Source organism: Rattus norvegicus, chromosome 14 (genome assembly GCF_036323735.1).
Source record: "Rattus norvegicus strain BN/NHsdMcwi chromosome 14, GRCr8, whole genome shotgun sequence".
In the NCBI taxonomy this organism is placed as follows: domain Eukaryota; kingdom Metazoa; phylum Chordata; class Mammalia; order Rodentia; family Muridae; genus Rattus; species Rattus norvegicus.
Window position 1 is genome coordinate 44,668,353 of NC_086032.1, and position 16,026 is coordinate 44,684,378.

The 16,026-nt window shown below is 45.4% G+C and overlaps 1 protein-coding gene and 1 long non-coding RNA gene across 4 annotated transcripts in view; one reads left to right on the forward strand and one right to left on the reverse strand.

Moving 5' to 3' along the window:
• Window positions 1-631: 631 nt before the first annotated feature.
• LOC100911506 (uncharacterized) lies at window positions 632-3,854 on the reverse strand. The gene is made up of 2 exons (XR_146284.6): window positions 3,528-3,854; window positions 632-1,094 (listed from the first exon to the last, which is right to left on the reverse strand). It is a non-coding gene; the product is annotated as an uncharacterized LOC100911506 (long non-coding RNA).
• Rell1 (RELT-like 1) overlaps window positions 3,769-16,026 on the forward strand; it is a 59,961-nt gene continuing 47,703 nt past the window's right edge. For 2 of the 3 annotated variants that reach the window (XM_006250998.5, XM_039091719.2), the window contains exon 1: window positions 3,769-4,105. In XM_006250998.5, coding sequence (XP_006251060.1) covers window positions 4,018-4,105 — 88 coding nt within the window. In that variant the 5' untranslated portion in view covers window positions 3,769-4,017. 3 annotated transcript variants of the gene reach the window in all.

Sequence of the window (16,026 nt, forward strand, 5' to 3'; positions counted from 1 at the left end):
GGCTGGAGAGGTCTGGCCGTCAAGAACACCTGTTGCTCATGCAGAGGAGCTGCGTCAGCCCCAGCACCCACTTGCAGCTCACAGCCAGCCACAAATAACTCCATTGCCAGGGGGAGCTGATTACTTTTCTGACCTCCACAGGCACCAGCACACACACACACACACACACACACACACACACACACATACACACACACACACACACACACACACACACACACACACACACAGGAATAAGAAAATCTAATTTAAAAAAAGTCAGGACCTGAAAGCATAACTTCAATTTCATTTTATTTATTTCCTTTATTCTAGTCTTTTTTAAAAAAATGTCCTTTCTTCCTCCCTCCCTCCCTCCCTCCCTCCCTCCTTCCCTCCCCCCTTTCCTAAAAGTTATTCAAATGCATGAATATGAGTATATGTAAAAATGACTAGGACAGCTATAGAGTGCTAAACGTTATCCAGAGTCTCAGGGTCTTAGCTTTCAACCTCAGCTGCCAGTAGATATGAGTTATCAGACATGACTCCTAACGCTCTCATCCTGAAAGTAAGAAGTTGTGGGTCGTTAACAGGGCATACCCCTAGTTTCGAGTACTACATTCTTATTTCTACAGAGCCACAAACAGACACCCAATTCAAATATGAAAATTTAATCAAAAGTTTAAAATCATTCATTTTTTAATAGTAAATTGACCTGTGAGGGAGAAAGTGTTCTACATTTGGAATAGATACCTGTGCACACATTTTGTTGCAGTCTGAATTTCAGAAAGAGTTGGTGTGATCAAGAAGGCTTGAGCGTGGTTTGGCGGTGTGGTGTGTTCTTGGAAATCTTGGGGATGTTTAACCAAACAGCCCCGCATGCATTTATACGAGCACATATTATCTGTAGAAAGACATTTCCACACATATGTATAATGTCCTTTGGTCACATTCCCACTCTGTAGACTGGTTCCTTTCTCCTCTCATGTCCTATTTTTCTCTGAATGTAGCTTCCACAAGAGAGAAAAACATTTGCAGTGTTTGGTTTTCTTATGGTTATTTTGTCTTCCCAATGTCTCTTTGTTTAACACAATGGTCTCCAGTTCCATCCACATTTCCTGCAAACAACATAAATTTGTTCTTCTTTATTCGGGGAAAGGTAATAAAAACAAAGTCATGCCCCTCCCCCAAGGGTTAAATAAGACAAAGCGCCATTAAAAAAATTGTAAAGAAGCTCCTTAGCAGAAATTCAAATTCCACCTGGGCCGGCACTTCTTGAAATCAAAATAGGTGCTCAGGGTTGCCTCCCTGAGGAAAATTGCATCCCTTTTACAAGCTTTGTCACTTTAAACTAGCCAATCACATAATAACATGAGGTAGAGCTCTGAGCACTCAGAGTGAGGCACAGCACCCCTTTTGTTTAGGAATAAAAAAACCCAGCGGGGACAGCCACTGGGTGTGTTTGCCCGCTTGACCTGGCTTGGCTACAAACCCTTCTGCTGAGGCAAAAGTGTATTGTCAAAATACTTTGGATTGTGTGCACTTTCCTGGGACCCCAGGCCTATTTCTAGCACTTAGCTCTGCATTTTCAATAAATGATGCAGCTGGTTTGGCGACTGTTGATAATTTGTCCTTCGATTTCTAAGCCCAGGATTCTCTCCTTTAATAGTTAGATAACCATACGGTTGTTTGCCCTATTGCTTCCTTTTTAGGGTTTACTATTGCTCTGATGAAATACCAGGACCAAAACAACTTGGGGAGTGCCTTAGTCACTGTTCTATTGCTGTGAAGAGACACCATGTCCATGGCAACCCTTATAAAGGAAAACAATTAATTGGGGCTGGCCTACAGTTCAGAGTTTCAGTTCATTATCATCACGGTCAGAAGCATGGCAGAATGCAGACACTCGTGGTGTTGGAGAGGTAGCTGAGAGTTCTACATCAGATCCTCAGGCAGCCTTGAACCACTAGGCCTGGCTTGAGCTTCTGAGATATCAAACCCCAATCCCCAGTGAGACACTTCCTCCAACAAGGCCACACCTACTCCAACAAGGACACAACTTCTAATAGTGTCACTCTCTGTTGACCAAGCATTCAAACACATGAGTTATGGGAGCCAGTCCTATTCAAACCACCACACGGAGGAAAGGACTTGTTTGGCTTACACTTCCCCATTGCTGTTTATTACCAGAGGGAATTAAGCTGGGATCTCAAGCAGGGTAGGAACCTGGAGGCAGGAGCTGAAAAGGAGACCATGGAGGAGTGCTGGTTACTGGCTTGCTCCTCAAGGCTTGCTCAGCCTGCTTTCTTACAGAAACCACAATAGGCTGGGCCCTACCCATCAATCACTAATTAAGAAACATGTCCTCGGGCTTACCTACAACCTGATCTTAGGGAGACATTTTCCTAATTGACGAGAAGAGGTTCTCGGATGTCTCTAGTTTCTGTCCAGTTGACAGTTGAAAAAAAAAATCAAATCAAAACAAAACAAAAAACCCAGCCAGTACATCTTTGGTTTGCATTTCTTCTCAAGCTTTCTCTTCGATATAAAAGTAGAAAAGACTTTTCTTTTATGTTTGTCAGACTACAGGATGTGCCACAAACGGGGTGCAGGACCCATAGTTCCTTCTTTGGCTTAAGGGTAGGGTCTCCGACATTCAGTCTCAGCTACCTGTAGTTTCTCTCTCTGGAAAACATCAGTGATGTTTGTAACAGAAGGGTGGAGGGTGTTAGAGAGGAGAAATAACTCCCCCTTCAAACTTAGAGGCCACCAGCCAGTCAGTCTACAGAAGGAGCTGAAGACTCACCCTCCATTCAACTCATATCCATCAAGATTGGGCTTTAAGGACCGCGTATATATATATGTGTGTGTGTGTGTGTGTGTGTGTGTGTGTGTGTGTGTGTGTGTGTGTGTGTGTGTGTGTGTGTGTGTGTAGTCTCCAGGGTTTAGTTAATATGAAGCTATTGGTTGGTTAAACTGAAGCTATTCAGAAAAAGGCTCATTCCCCTTTAACTTATGAATGCTTAGTGCGTGCTGTCCTTGAGCCAGGTGCTGAGATTAAAGCCATGAGCAAACACTGGAGATAATTATACTGAGCATGGTGGCCCAGGTAGCCCAGACATCGTGGGCTCACTTCCTGGCCCCTGAAATGGGGATAATACTCACCTTACAGGGCTGATGTGAGAACGTGAGGACAGAAATGACAGGACAATTTGAAGAACTGTTCCAGGTGAATGTTTGCAAGATGATTAAAACAAAACCCAATCACAACTCAAGCAAACAACCAATAAAATAAAAGCCCTGTAAGTTATTCCTGGAAGCGTGTGGGAATGTGTTCCTCAACAGAAGTAGTTTAGACAGAATGGTATGGGGACAATTAAAAGTTTTTCATCAATTATCCTTAATTTTCAAACAACCAAACATGACTTTGAACGTGGCATTCCTTCCTAGACCACTAACCCAGGTTAATTAACTAGCTAAAGACTCCAGTAGAGAAAAAAAAAACCATCCCGCCACTCTGAAACTGCCGGCCTTGGGAGTTTCAGACTCACCCTCTTGGGCTTCCTGCCCTAATTTCCCTGCCTTCCTCTTCCACGTCCGTCTCGTCCCAGGACCCTGGAGAAGGAGCAACCCGCCCCAGCCCGAGGCTCCCGCGCAGTCGCCACATCTCTGGGCAGGGTTAGCCCGCCCAACAGAGGAGGCGGAGAGTGTCAGCAGTGGGCGGGGCCACGGCTTAGGCGCGCATCAGACGCCGACCCAAGGGTTTTGAGGGGAAGGGGGAGTGACAGGAGAGGCGCGGCCTGGACTCCCGGGCAGGGTTGTGCGTGCGGAGGCGGGTCCAGGCTTTAGGGGACTCGGGTGCGGCGAGCAGGGGCGGGGCTTCCGCGCGGTGGGCGGGTCCTTGGCGGGGCCAGGCTGAGCGAGTAGGGGCTTCTCGGGGCCGAGCTTTTGCGCTCAATCGGCCGGACAGCCCTCGAGCTTCACCCTCTACCTGGGCTCGGGACGTCGAAGCCAGGGCGAGAAGGACAGAGGGACTCGGCGATGGCTCCGTGGGGACTCCTGGGGTCTGCTGTGCTTGCTGGTTCGGTGTTCGTGGGAGGCGCTGTGAGTTCGCCGCTGGTAGCCCCGGGTGAGTGCTTGGTCCGGGTCGGGATGCCTACTGAGTTGGGTCTGCGTACGGAAGGGAGCCAGGGGGTGGACTGGTCCGGACCGGTCGAGCCCACTGCCCCGCCGCGCCCTGAGTTGCGCACGCCCTGCTCTGCTACCGGATCAGGCTCTGAACATCTGGGTGTCCCGGGGTGGCCCGGGCCGGGTGCGGCGCGCAGCACTGCTCGAGTGCCTCCCCACCCGCCTGCCGGGATCCCGCCTTCCCTTCCCGTCACTTCTAAGAACGGCGGGATGTTGCTTTCCTGGGGTGCCTTCTCCCCAGCCGTGGACCCCTTTCTACTGTCCTGGTCCTCAAAGGCCTCACCGGCCGAAGATCTTTGACACCCGGGACCGGGTTCTGCCTTACAGCCTCTTTTCTCGCTTTATTTTCTTCTTTCCATTATATTAAAGCCTTGAACGTACCAGTCTTTGCAGGTGGTTATGGATTCCTTTAGTAAGTCGGGGTTTTCTCACTTCTCCCCATATATGCTGGTTAAATTAGGCCGGGAAAGAGGAAAGGACATCTATAATGTATACTGCTTTTTCTTTGTATCAAATCGCCCGTCATCACAAAAGGAAACTCTGGTCCGGGTGGAAGCCACCAGCCAAGACGCTGAGTGTTGTCTTCAACTAAGCCATCAGCGGGAGCTTCTAACTGAAATCTGAGAGGTCTACCTTTTACTTAAGGAAGCCTTTGCCTGGTGCTCCTGTTTTTATAAGACACACACCAGGGATTCTTAATAATTGTTTCCCCCTCTTAATTGCCACCTCACTGAAGTACGTTAAAAAAAAGTTAAGCCTTCCTGGCCATTTGGGGTTACCACAGGCTGATTCTTACGTCAGCAGGCTCTGCCAAGCTTGCCTTCAGGGGTGGCTCCTCTTCAGGCTCAAATAATAAGCAGCTGGGAAGCTTCCAACAGCGACTGCCTTCCTCTATAAAGTAAACGTCCTGCTCTTCTTTTCTGAGAACGTTCTAGTCACTTAGAGCTTTGAAACTGGCTTATCATTTGGCCTTAACTTTTCTTAGGAACCAGAACATGCTAGCAAGGATAGATAGAAAATGTGTCTCCTGAGTATTTATTAGCAGATCCACATTTCCTTCAGCCATCTACCTAGGGGAAAGGGAAGCTAGTGACAAGTTTTATTGGATGGGAGATGTTCCTGTGTGTTCTGTGTTTCTTTGCTGGGACTTGTCAGTACAAAATAGGTTCAAAGTAGATTGAGGGGTGCAGGTATTGGGGTATCACTTGTTGCAGAGTTTGGAAATTAAAAAAAAAAATGCTTAACCTGGGATCCAGATTGTTACAGTTTAGTAAGTGAGGCATGTAATCAGCCATCAGGAGAAATCCACTCCTAGAGTAGCTGTATGTTTTGCTGGGTTTCTGAACAACATCCGAGTCTGCAGTGTGACTGAAGAAAGTCCTACCTAGCCATGCTATTAGTAACCTTTTTGGGGTGAGAGTTAATGCTTAAAAAGAATGAAGTATGGAGGATGGCAAGGATAGAAGTTCAGATTTGCTAGCAGGCTTTGAGGCCTGTATCAAGAGCTTGGAACGGTGGACATCAATCTCTTGGGACTTGAAGCCCAGAAGTAGGAAGAAAGAGCTGGGAACTCATGTAGACAGCCCGCTTTGTGCCAGCCCGCTGTGTGCTTTAGGTGGGCGCTTCATGTGTATTTTAGAACTTATTCCTCATAACCCAAGATGTGTTTGTTTCTGTAGAGCGACTGAGGCTTGTCATTACCATAGGTATTGTATCAGTAAGCCTTGGATAAGGAAAGGTGGGGGGTAGGGAGCAGAGTGTGAGAGAATGAGAATGCAGCCTGCCTGATTTTAAATTCCTTTTCTTTCTACTGTTGCCTCACTGCTTCCCAGACAAAATAGAGGCTAAGTCAACCTCAGCAGCCTGACTTAAATTGTAAGAGTTCTAAGATGCCCCGATGTCCCATCGTGAGCGTGTAGTAGTCATCTGAACCATACCATGGAGAAAGGACAGGGAACGTCACAGTGGGCGGCAGCCTCTTTCACTTCCCTTTTGTAAACCATCTAAAAAGTGGCATCGGACGCTATTGTGCAAGCACCAAAGATGCTTTTCCAGGTCTTGCCTTATTTATTTACTTAAGTTCTCTGGTGCCTCTTGCTTTCTTACCTTTCTTGTCAGTGGGCATAGCCCTTGAGTAGAGAGATGGTAAAACAGTTCCAGGACTGGTGCCGTGAGGGATGCACAGTCCCTAGGCTCTGTGGGCATCCATCTAGCCTCAGATTCCTCATTTAGATGTTGAAGATATGTTTGATTAAATTCTGGGTTCTCTTTTGGCTGGGTAGCTGCCAGGCTGAATTCCACATACTTCATAGACATTGGGCACAGTGTTTTGAACAAAAAAATAAACAAATAAGTAAAATAAAATCCTGTTTGGAGCTTGGGATTTCATGCTTACTCCAGATTTAAAGAGGAAATGAAAAATGTTTCCAGTGACTGTCATTTCTTTATCTCTTCTGTGTATTTTCTTTTTTTTCCCCCTAGTCCTTCAGAAAAGAATGAGGGAAGCTTTGGGAGGAGTTGGATTTGAATGTGAGAAGCCACAGTCCAGGTGATTCAAACAGAAAACTTTGATTTTTACTTTAAAAAAATGGTTTGGCTTTGATGTTGAAGTCTTATTGCATATTTGGCCATTTTAATGATAACATTTAGAATGACACACATTAAAAAAAATACTGTCATTTGAAAACAATTTGGTCTAAGTTTGAAGGCCTAAAATCAAAAGTTGCCATCACTGTACCATGGCTTCTGGGCTTCACATGCTCAGTAGAACACTCACCCTGCCTGCCTGCTGCCTGTCACGTTCAGGAACGCCTGGCTTCAATCCCTAAAGCCAATAAACAAACAAACAAACAACAAACAAATACAAAATAGAAAAAGAAAGGAAAAGAAACAAAAGCAAATCGTCATTAGTTTAACGTTAGTTTCTTAGAGTTGTCCAGTAACCTTTGTGGTTGTATTTTGGGAATTGGTAAAGACTTTAAAATTTCATTTTCTTTTATTTACGTGTAAATGACATCTATGCAATTTTTGTCTTTACTCCGGGATTATAATATGTATCATTTATATGCCACATTTAATTAGATTTAATACTGTACAATCTTAATGTCTGTAAAATGTTGTACCCAGCAAGGAGTTTGGTAAAGGTTTGAGGCTACTAAGCCAAGAGAGTAAAAATCTGCTGTAAGAAGGCTGAGCCTGGTGGTGCACACTTTCAATTCCAGCACTCAGGAGGCAGAAGTAGGCTTATCTCTGTGAATATGAAGCAACCAGGTCCTTCAGGACGGCCTGGGTTATACAGAGAGACCCTGTCTCAACAAACAAGAGCAAACCAACAACAACAAGATCTGGTTAAGACTGAAGGACTAAAATTTAAAATTGAAAGTCAGCATTAGTGCAGCGGGGCTTCTATACTGTTTCGGGGAGGAGGAATCAGTGTTTATTACTACCTGTCCAATGACAGGCAGTGGTCTCTGTACACAGATCACTTCCTCTGTGTGATTCCACAGCACTGGTCCTGTGTTAATGGCTGGGAATGTAGACCCCCTGAGAAGTGGGAAGTTCCTCAGAGTTGCCTGAGCCTCACCAGTCTGTCTTATCTGCTCAGTTCTAAAATGCATTCCAAACCATTCTTTTTCCTCTTTGGAAAGAAAATTCTTTTCATTCTAAAATGTTTATGAGGAGTCACAGCGGCATGACTCCCTCTGCAGTGCTCTCGCTAGTTTGGAAAAGTTCCTCCTACAGTTTGTGTGGGAGGAAGGAGAGAGTTACCCTTGATCTCTTACCTAGAGGAACTTGCCTCAGTTTGCATTCCATTCTGATCTTTCTTCATGTCTTGACCTTGGGCAATATCTTAACGTCGTGCAGTTTATTGGCCTTGGTCCCTTTTACCTTTGTCTTGAGGTCTCCCCTTCTGAAGCACTGCAAAGGTGTCTTTGGGTTCCTTCCCATAGCTTCACCTTGTTTCACCACACAGTGCCTCCTTTTCGGTATGCTGTAGTTGTCAGTGATTGGTTTTTGTTTTTTTTTCAGAGCTGGGGACCGAACCCAGGGCCTTGCACTTGCTAGGCAAGCGCTCTACCACTGAGCTAAATCCCCAACCCCGTCAGTGATTGTTTTAAATTTTAAATCATTTTAAGATTTAAATCATTGTTTCGGTGAACACCTTTGTCCCCAAGGCTTGGTCTAATAGCTGATTACTTGTATAGAAAATGGGTTCTTGGAAAAGCAATTTGGAGGTCAGTGTTGTTATATTGTGAGGCTGTTGATAACTCCTGGTTTGTACTACATTTTTTAAAAATTTCTTTATTTTATATATTTGAGTTCACAGTAGCTGTCTTCAGACACACCAGAAGAGGGCATCACATTACATATGCTTGTGAGCCACCATGTGGTTGCTGAGAATTGAACTCAGGACCTCTGGAAGAGTAGTCAGTGCTCTTAACCACTGAGCCATCTCTCCCGGCCCTGGTTTGTACTCTTACCACAGTGGTCTAAAGCACTCACTGCTATTTTTGTCCTGAAAATAAAAAGCAGCTGCTAGTTAGGCAAGTGTTGGTTCCGTATTTTAACTTGTTATCCTCTTGGTTCTTGTGAGATTGGTTATTTTTCTAATATCCTTTATCAGGTTGGTTTTCTTTGCCTAGAATCCAAGGCATTCGTACATTGCTGTAATCCTTTCTGGACATTTCTCAAATGCAAAATGCTCTGAAAGAAAAAATGAGGATTTTTGATATTCTCCAGTGGTGGTAACACACGGCCTGCCTGGGTGGGACTTGTTCGGGCTAGCGTTTGTTCTCACATAGGTTGAATATCCATGACTTCTGACTCTGACACATGTGCCTTGCTGCAGCCACCCAGCACATTTGACTTCCGACTGTGATATGGTGCATGCTGTGTGAACTCCTACCTTTCTGCGACCATGCATCTGCCTCCAGGCTTTTGGTTAAGGACTCGTGGTCTTGCATTTCCCTTCCCTGACTCATGTTTTCTCAGGTCTGTTGGGAGTCAAGCATAAGGATCCTATACAAACATCTAAAATATCCATGAAGAAAAAGCAGGGAGGGGCTGGAGAGGTGGCTCAGTAGTTAAGAGGTCCTGAGTTCAAATCCCAGCAACCACATGGTGGCTCACGGCCTTTTATAATGAGATCCGATGCCCTCTTCTGGTGTGTCTGAAGACAGCTACAGTGTACTTATGTATAATACATAAATAAATCTTAAAAAAAAAAAAAGAAAAAGACTAGTGAAGGAAGTAACTTTAAAAACAAAAGAGTGGTTGGCCTGAATTTGATTCCTAGCACCCACATAACCATCTGTAACTAGCTCCAGATGCAGGCATATGATGCCCTTTTCTGTCCTTCATGGGCCCAGGCCCAAACATAGTACATATGCATACATTCAACCAGGCAAAACACTCACGCACTTAAACATTAAAATACATCCTGGAAATCTTATGGAGGTTTAGTAGCCAATGGAGACTTTAAAAGACAACCAAATGCCCACGAAGACAATAACCTCTATGCTGCAGAGCGCTGGAGAAGGAAGGGTGCCTGGACATCCCCAGTACAATCTAATAAAGACACTTGGATGGATGCAGCGAGGTTCTGCTGATGGGTAGCTCTATGAGTTCGATGTAGTGGAACCTTGATGGTAAGTAGAGAGGTTAGGCTGGCTCTCTTCTCTGCCAGCTAGTGACACGGCTCTCTTTGTGAGAGGAAGAAATTGAATCTGACCAAGGAGTAGTTTGGAGATACCCCCAGGCACCCGAGTTCTTGGGGCCAGTCATCTTATCCGGAGACTCCCTGGCCAGCCTCCTTGAACTCAGGAGACCCAGTTTCCATTGCCAGTCGCAATACCCCAAGGCCTCCAGCTTATTGTCTTTCCTCCTCTGGCACTGTCTGGAATCCCAAAAAAGAGACAATTCCCCAGCCTGGGTTCTTCTATTTCCTGTGTTAGTTGCCAGCCTTTCCCAGGAGCCCTCCCCTAGGATCCCTCACCTCGCTTGGTTTGCAAACTCTTGGGTATAACAACATTTCAACCACTAATAAAAGTGCTAGTTGTGCAGAGAAAACAAACCTTTAAACCACTTCTCCTACCTGTATTATGGAGGAGAAACAGCCTAGCTGCTTCATGTGGTTATTATCACATTTATGCGAGCTATTAAAGCAGGGGATGCTTGGCACGGTGTGTGCGATGTAGGTGCTCAAGAGGTTTGTTTTATTGTTCGCTCATAGCCAGGCACTAACATTTCACATAAAAGAAGATGAAATGAAGTTCTTAACCACTCCAAAACTAGTCTTAAGCCTGTAACCCCAGCACTAGGAGGCTGAGACAGAGGATTTCTGTTAGTTCAAGGCCAGCCTGGGCTGCGTGGTGAGTTCTAAGTTAATCTGGGCTAAGTATGAAACTTTAAGCAAAACAACCAAAACAACTTGAACCAAAGCACTCCAGAAGTGTCCTTTCTAGTTCTCTGCCATTGCCAAGCACCCATTGACCTATACCACAGAGCTCTGGGCTCTGGTGTTGATGATGGAAGGGACAAGAGGGGGCTTCAAGGAAGAGGATTGGGTGGCATCTTCACCCTATGGGAGGGAGTAAGGGACAATGGGCTTGACTGTGTGGGTTCTCGTGGGAGGTAGAGGCAAAGCCACTGACAGTCATATTATTACTAGGAAGGAAAGAGAAGGAAGCCAGGAAACAGGTACCTTTATAAAGATAGACAACGACACTTTTCTTTTGGAAGAACTTTGGGGAGTTCATCAATGCAGCCAGCCAGTCTGTATTTGTAGGCTCAAAGACAAGTCTGCGTTTCCTTAGGACTTGATGTAGTTATCACGTTGAATGCTTTGGCTAGTGAAGGTCTAATTGGTTCCTGGGCTTCTCTTTACTCACAGGAACATATTTGGATGAAGTCAAATTTCATGAGAGGAAAGCAGAGTCTGTAGTAGGGGCTGGGAGGGTCTCTGGTAATGTCCTCAGAGTTTATTTAGTGGAGAGGAAACTGAGCTGGTACCACCACGATCAGGGCTTTGTACCTTCCTGTTGGAATGTCCTTTCGTTGACAAGGACCCACAGCTGTCCATCCTTGCTCCTGGCAGGTTTCCTCTGTCCATACCTGCTCCTCATGTTCATGCTCAAAAGTTCCACTTCCCCAGCTCTCATGTGGGATGAACCTGACCTCAAAAGGGTGATGGCTATTGTAGGAGTGACTTTTGTTCTTAGTGACATGCCTTTAGAGTTGGTCATCTTGTTATTAGTCTCTTTGTTGTGCGTGTGGGAAAACAGCCCAAAAGGATTCTGTGGCTTGCAGGAGTCATGGGCAGCGCATCCTTAGCAGCCATTAGGGTGATATCATGTGTGGATCTTGTTCACTGGAATTGAATAGATTTTTTTTTTTTTAGGTTTGCTTTGGTCAATCATCTTCTTTTTTTTTTTTTTTTTTTTAAAAGATTTATTTATTATATAAGTACACTTGTAGCTGTTTTCAGACACACCAGAAGAGGGCATCAGATCTCATTACAGATGGTTGTGAGCTACCATGTGGTTCCTGGGATTTGAACTTAGGACCTCTGGAAGAGCAGTCAGTGCTCTTAATCACTGAGCTGTCTCTCCAGCCCTTGAATAGATTTTTAAAATGAGAATAAAGAGGCCAGACTTCATATTTCTCTCTCTCTGTATCTCCTCTCATTCATTCTCTCTCTCTCTCTCCCTCCCCCACCCTGTCTCTCCAGGCCAGAGGAAGGTATTAGATCCCCTGGGCCTGGAGTTACATGCAGTGTGAGCTGGCTAACATGCGTCCTGGGGGTTGACCTCAGGTTCAGTTAAGGCATCTCTCCGGCCCGCCTTATTCTTTTTTTTTTTTTTTTTTTTTCCGCCTTATTCTTTATATTAGGGTGGAAAGTTACTCTTTGAAACATTTACTGTCAGATCTTAGCACTGAGTCTCCATTGCCTTCCCCTGGATTGATGACAGACTGTTGTCTATCAGCCTCTGTGGGATTCGTTTACCTTCAAAGGAGGCAGAACTAGACATGGAGAGAGGATGCCAGCAACAGGGAGACCGGGGGAAACAGAGACACTGAGAGGAAGTGTTAGTGAACATTTTCAGCATAAACTCCAAATCTATTCATGAACATCTTTTCAAAGGCACAGTCAGTTGTATTCTGCCACCAATGTCAGTTGTGTGCATAACATGTTTTAAATGTCACAACACATGAAGTATTTAAAATCATCTATTTCATGAGCATCTCAGTCTACTTTGTATTGCTATAACAAAATGCTTGCCACTGGATAGTTGATAAAGACTACAAGGGCAGGCTGGGAAGTTCATGAGCATGCTGACATCTGTGTGGCTTCCGGAGAGGACCTCCGAGTTGCATTACAACATAGTAGAGGACATCATGTGGCAAGCCAGAGCATGCATGCCAGTTTGTCACTCTCTTTCTCTGTTTATAAAGTTGCTAATTGCCATGATGGAGCCTCACCTTCATTACCTCATCTATTCCCAATTACCTCTCAAAGGCCCCACCTCTGTATGCCACAAACATGGATCTCGGAATGAAGTCTCAACATAGTCAAACTATAGTAATAAATTTCTTTGATTGATAGAGAGGATGCCAGCAGCCAGAAGACCGGGGGGAAGTAAATATTAACAGAGCACCCAACAACACACAAGGCACAGAGGATGAAGTGATGTGAACAGGGTATGTGGAGCCCTTGCCCCATGGAGCTGTCATAGCACCCCAGTAAGGAAAGAGAGGCACAGGACCAGCGTATTTAACCTAGGGCTGGGAGTGGGGTGTGTGGAGAATCGAGACTCTAGGCAAGGTGGGGCAAGGTTTAAATTTCCACTGCTCAGCTATCAGCATTAGTTGAGTAAAAGGAACCAGTGGTTGCAGAAGAGTGATGTGTGTGACAGTTTGGTATGGTGTGTCCATGCTTACATTTGTAAGGCCTTAGGAGGCTGGAAACTTAATAGATGCCCCATTTAGAATGGACTAGCTTTAGATAAAGCCATTAGTGTGGTATCTTCATGAGCGGATCTTCATAGCGTTATAGATTTAAGAGACCGGAGGAAAGACATGCAGAGTCCATGTCTCTGTCTCTGTGTATGTGGCTCACATGTGTGTGTGGTCCCTATTTCTCCATGTGAATCCTCGAACTACCCCGAGACTCTGCCAGCCAGAAGACCACCATTGGATGGGGTCTCTGGAGCGTCGAGAAGTGTGAACTAAGTAAACTTCTCCTTTAAAGTTACCCAGCCCAGTTGTGATATTGGCAGCTGACATGGGCTAATAGAGCAGGGAAGAGCAAGCTAAGCTGTGGCAATGCTTCTCAAACTTGGGTGTCCATCTGGAGGCCGGTCATGGCCTAGTTGGCGGGCGCCTCCCTGGAACAGCTAAGACAATATACAGCGGGCTCAAGATGAGAATGGAGAGTTTGCTTTTCTGTCACATTTCCTGTTGATGTTGACGAAGGATCAGAAGTGAGGAGTGGCTGTGGGGGAGGGGAGATGTGGGCTTACCCCTCTTTATTTGCTTCCCTCCCATTGTCTTGGGCTAGCCTATCCTGTCTTATATCCACACTTCCAGTTGAGATCAAGGATAATACTTAAGGAAACCTTTCCTGTGACTTCTCTCAGACTGTGTCCCCGAGGTGACCTGCATTCAGGTCAGGTATGCTGTATCTCTTCCATGGTATTTGGCCCTCACTTATAAGCATTTGCTTCCATGGTATGTTTCCTATTAACTAGAACTCTTCTTTGTGGTGACCAAGGAGAGGAGATGTGTTAAATATTTGATCACTTGAGCAAATTTGACTTTTGCAGTCGCTGTGGGGAGCAGGTCACTGGGGTTCTGTGGCATGGAGGGGACTGAGGTTTACAGAGAAGATTTCTTGCTCATCACAGAGGAGGGGAAGCCAACGCTGGGTGGAAGTTCCTGGTCCTCAGCTATTCCTTGTATAATGAGAAGTCATTGGTGCTCTTCCCTGTCATCAGTCGAAGGATATTTGTCTGCTTTTCATTTTTGCTCCATCTACTTAAAGAGAAAACCAGAAAATCTTAGCAAGTGCTAAAGTAGATTTTTGTTGCTAGTCAAAAATAGTTAATTAACTAAGGAAGTCTCCGAATATTGCCTACCCTACCTCTTCTTAAAGACAGGGTCTCACTATGTAGCTTGTGCTGGCCTTGAACTCACCCTGAAGCCTAACCAGGCTTTAAATTTAGATTCTTGAGGCAGGAAAGATGGCTTACATGTTAAGAGCACCGGCTGCTTTTGCAGGACCCAGGTTCAGTTCCTAGCACCCACACTGGTTCACGATTATCTCTGACCCCAGTTCCGAGGAGCCTTCTGGCTTCCACAGGATTAGGCATGCACATGATGTGTAGGTATACAGACAAGTGAGACACTCATACACATAAAATGTAAGTTTGTAGTTCTCCTGCCTCATGAGTGCTGGAATTACAGGTGTGCCACCATTTGTGGCAATTAAATGAACATGTGATTGGGTTTAGAAATGTTTTTTTTCTGTCTGGGCATGGCGATGTTCACCTTTAATCACCTTTCAGGAGACAAAGGCAGATGGTTCTAGGCTAGCCTGCTCTACATAGGGAGCTCTAGGCCAGCCAGGGCTATATAGTGAGGCATCCCCTTCTCCCCCTGAAAGTTATGTTTTCTAAAATTTTGGCATGTTAGAGATACGAGGGAAGACAAATTGCTTTTAATTCACAAAAAGACACCAATCAGATAGACTACTGAGTGGTGGGAACTTTACAAAGAACCTATATGTCATATGCCACACACGTCACATGTCACACAGAGTCGGAGAGGAAGACTTCCTTTTGGTTCTGATTGGCCGAGACACCCACTCTGAGCATCCACACAAACATAATGTGGCTTTCCGAGGTTCCTCTAAGGACTGGAAGTTTGAAGCACTCCCTGGACTTCCTGTCTGGTAGTGTAAGGAGGGGGGAGGGGGATTTTCCACTATTCGTGGCCCTCCAGAGCTGGAAGTCCAGGCCCAGTCCTGTGAATTCTCCACATTATAGAAGCTGTGATTTCCTGGCATTGGAGAGGTGGCAGGTGACTAGCCAAAGACATTTTCCTTTGCATGTACGCGGTCTATGCCAGCATGGCCTGAATGCTTGCATTCCCTCCCCGGATCTTCTACTTTCTTGCCTCTGCTAAAAGCAAGATACTGAACAGTCACCAGGACAAAAGTCTGGTGTTTTCTCGGGCAGCGCCTAAAGTTGGGAGATTGAGCAGGAAAGTTGGGCTTTGCAGGAGAAATATTTCACAGCTGTATTTTCCAGGTGGGTGTCTAATAGTTGTTGCAGGTAATTGTGCACACAGCACACAGTTAATTAAAACATGGGTTTGTCTTATGTGAGATACTGCTGGTTAGCTACTGTGTAACAAGTGCATATGTAATTTAGTTTTTGTTCTGTGAAACTTACGGTGGAGACGTGTAGATAAGCCATGAATGGGAGTCCTTGTGGCGTAATGGAAAAGGGTTTTGGTGTAATCAGAACCACAGACTAAGTGCTGTGTGGGATCACAGAAGGAGACTTCCTTTTTGAAATGAAGGACGAAAAGAGCTCCATGGCCTGAAACTGGGAATTGAAGTGATCCACAAGGGGAACCATACATACCAAGCCCCTGGAACAGCCTGGGCGAAGACACTGGAGCTAGGAGCAAAACAGTCATTGTAGCTCATGCGGAGCAGAACTCCTCAGTAAATGTATGGCGAGAAGCCCCTCAGGGGACACTGCGGTGAGGTTCCTGAGCTCTTGAAGGGCTTTATTGTGCAATATAAGGAAGCTCAGACTGGGGAGTGGAGGATAGAGGACCAGAGGATCCTAGGGA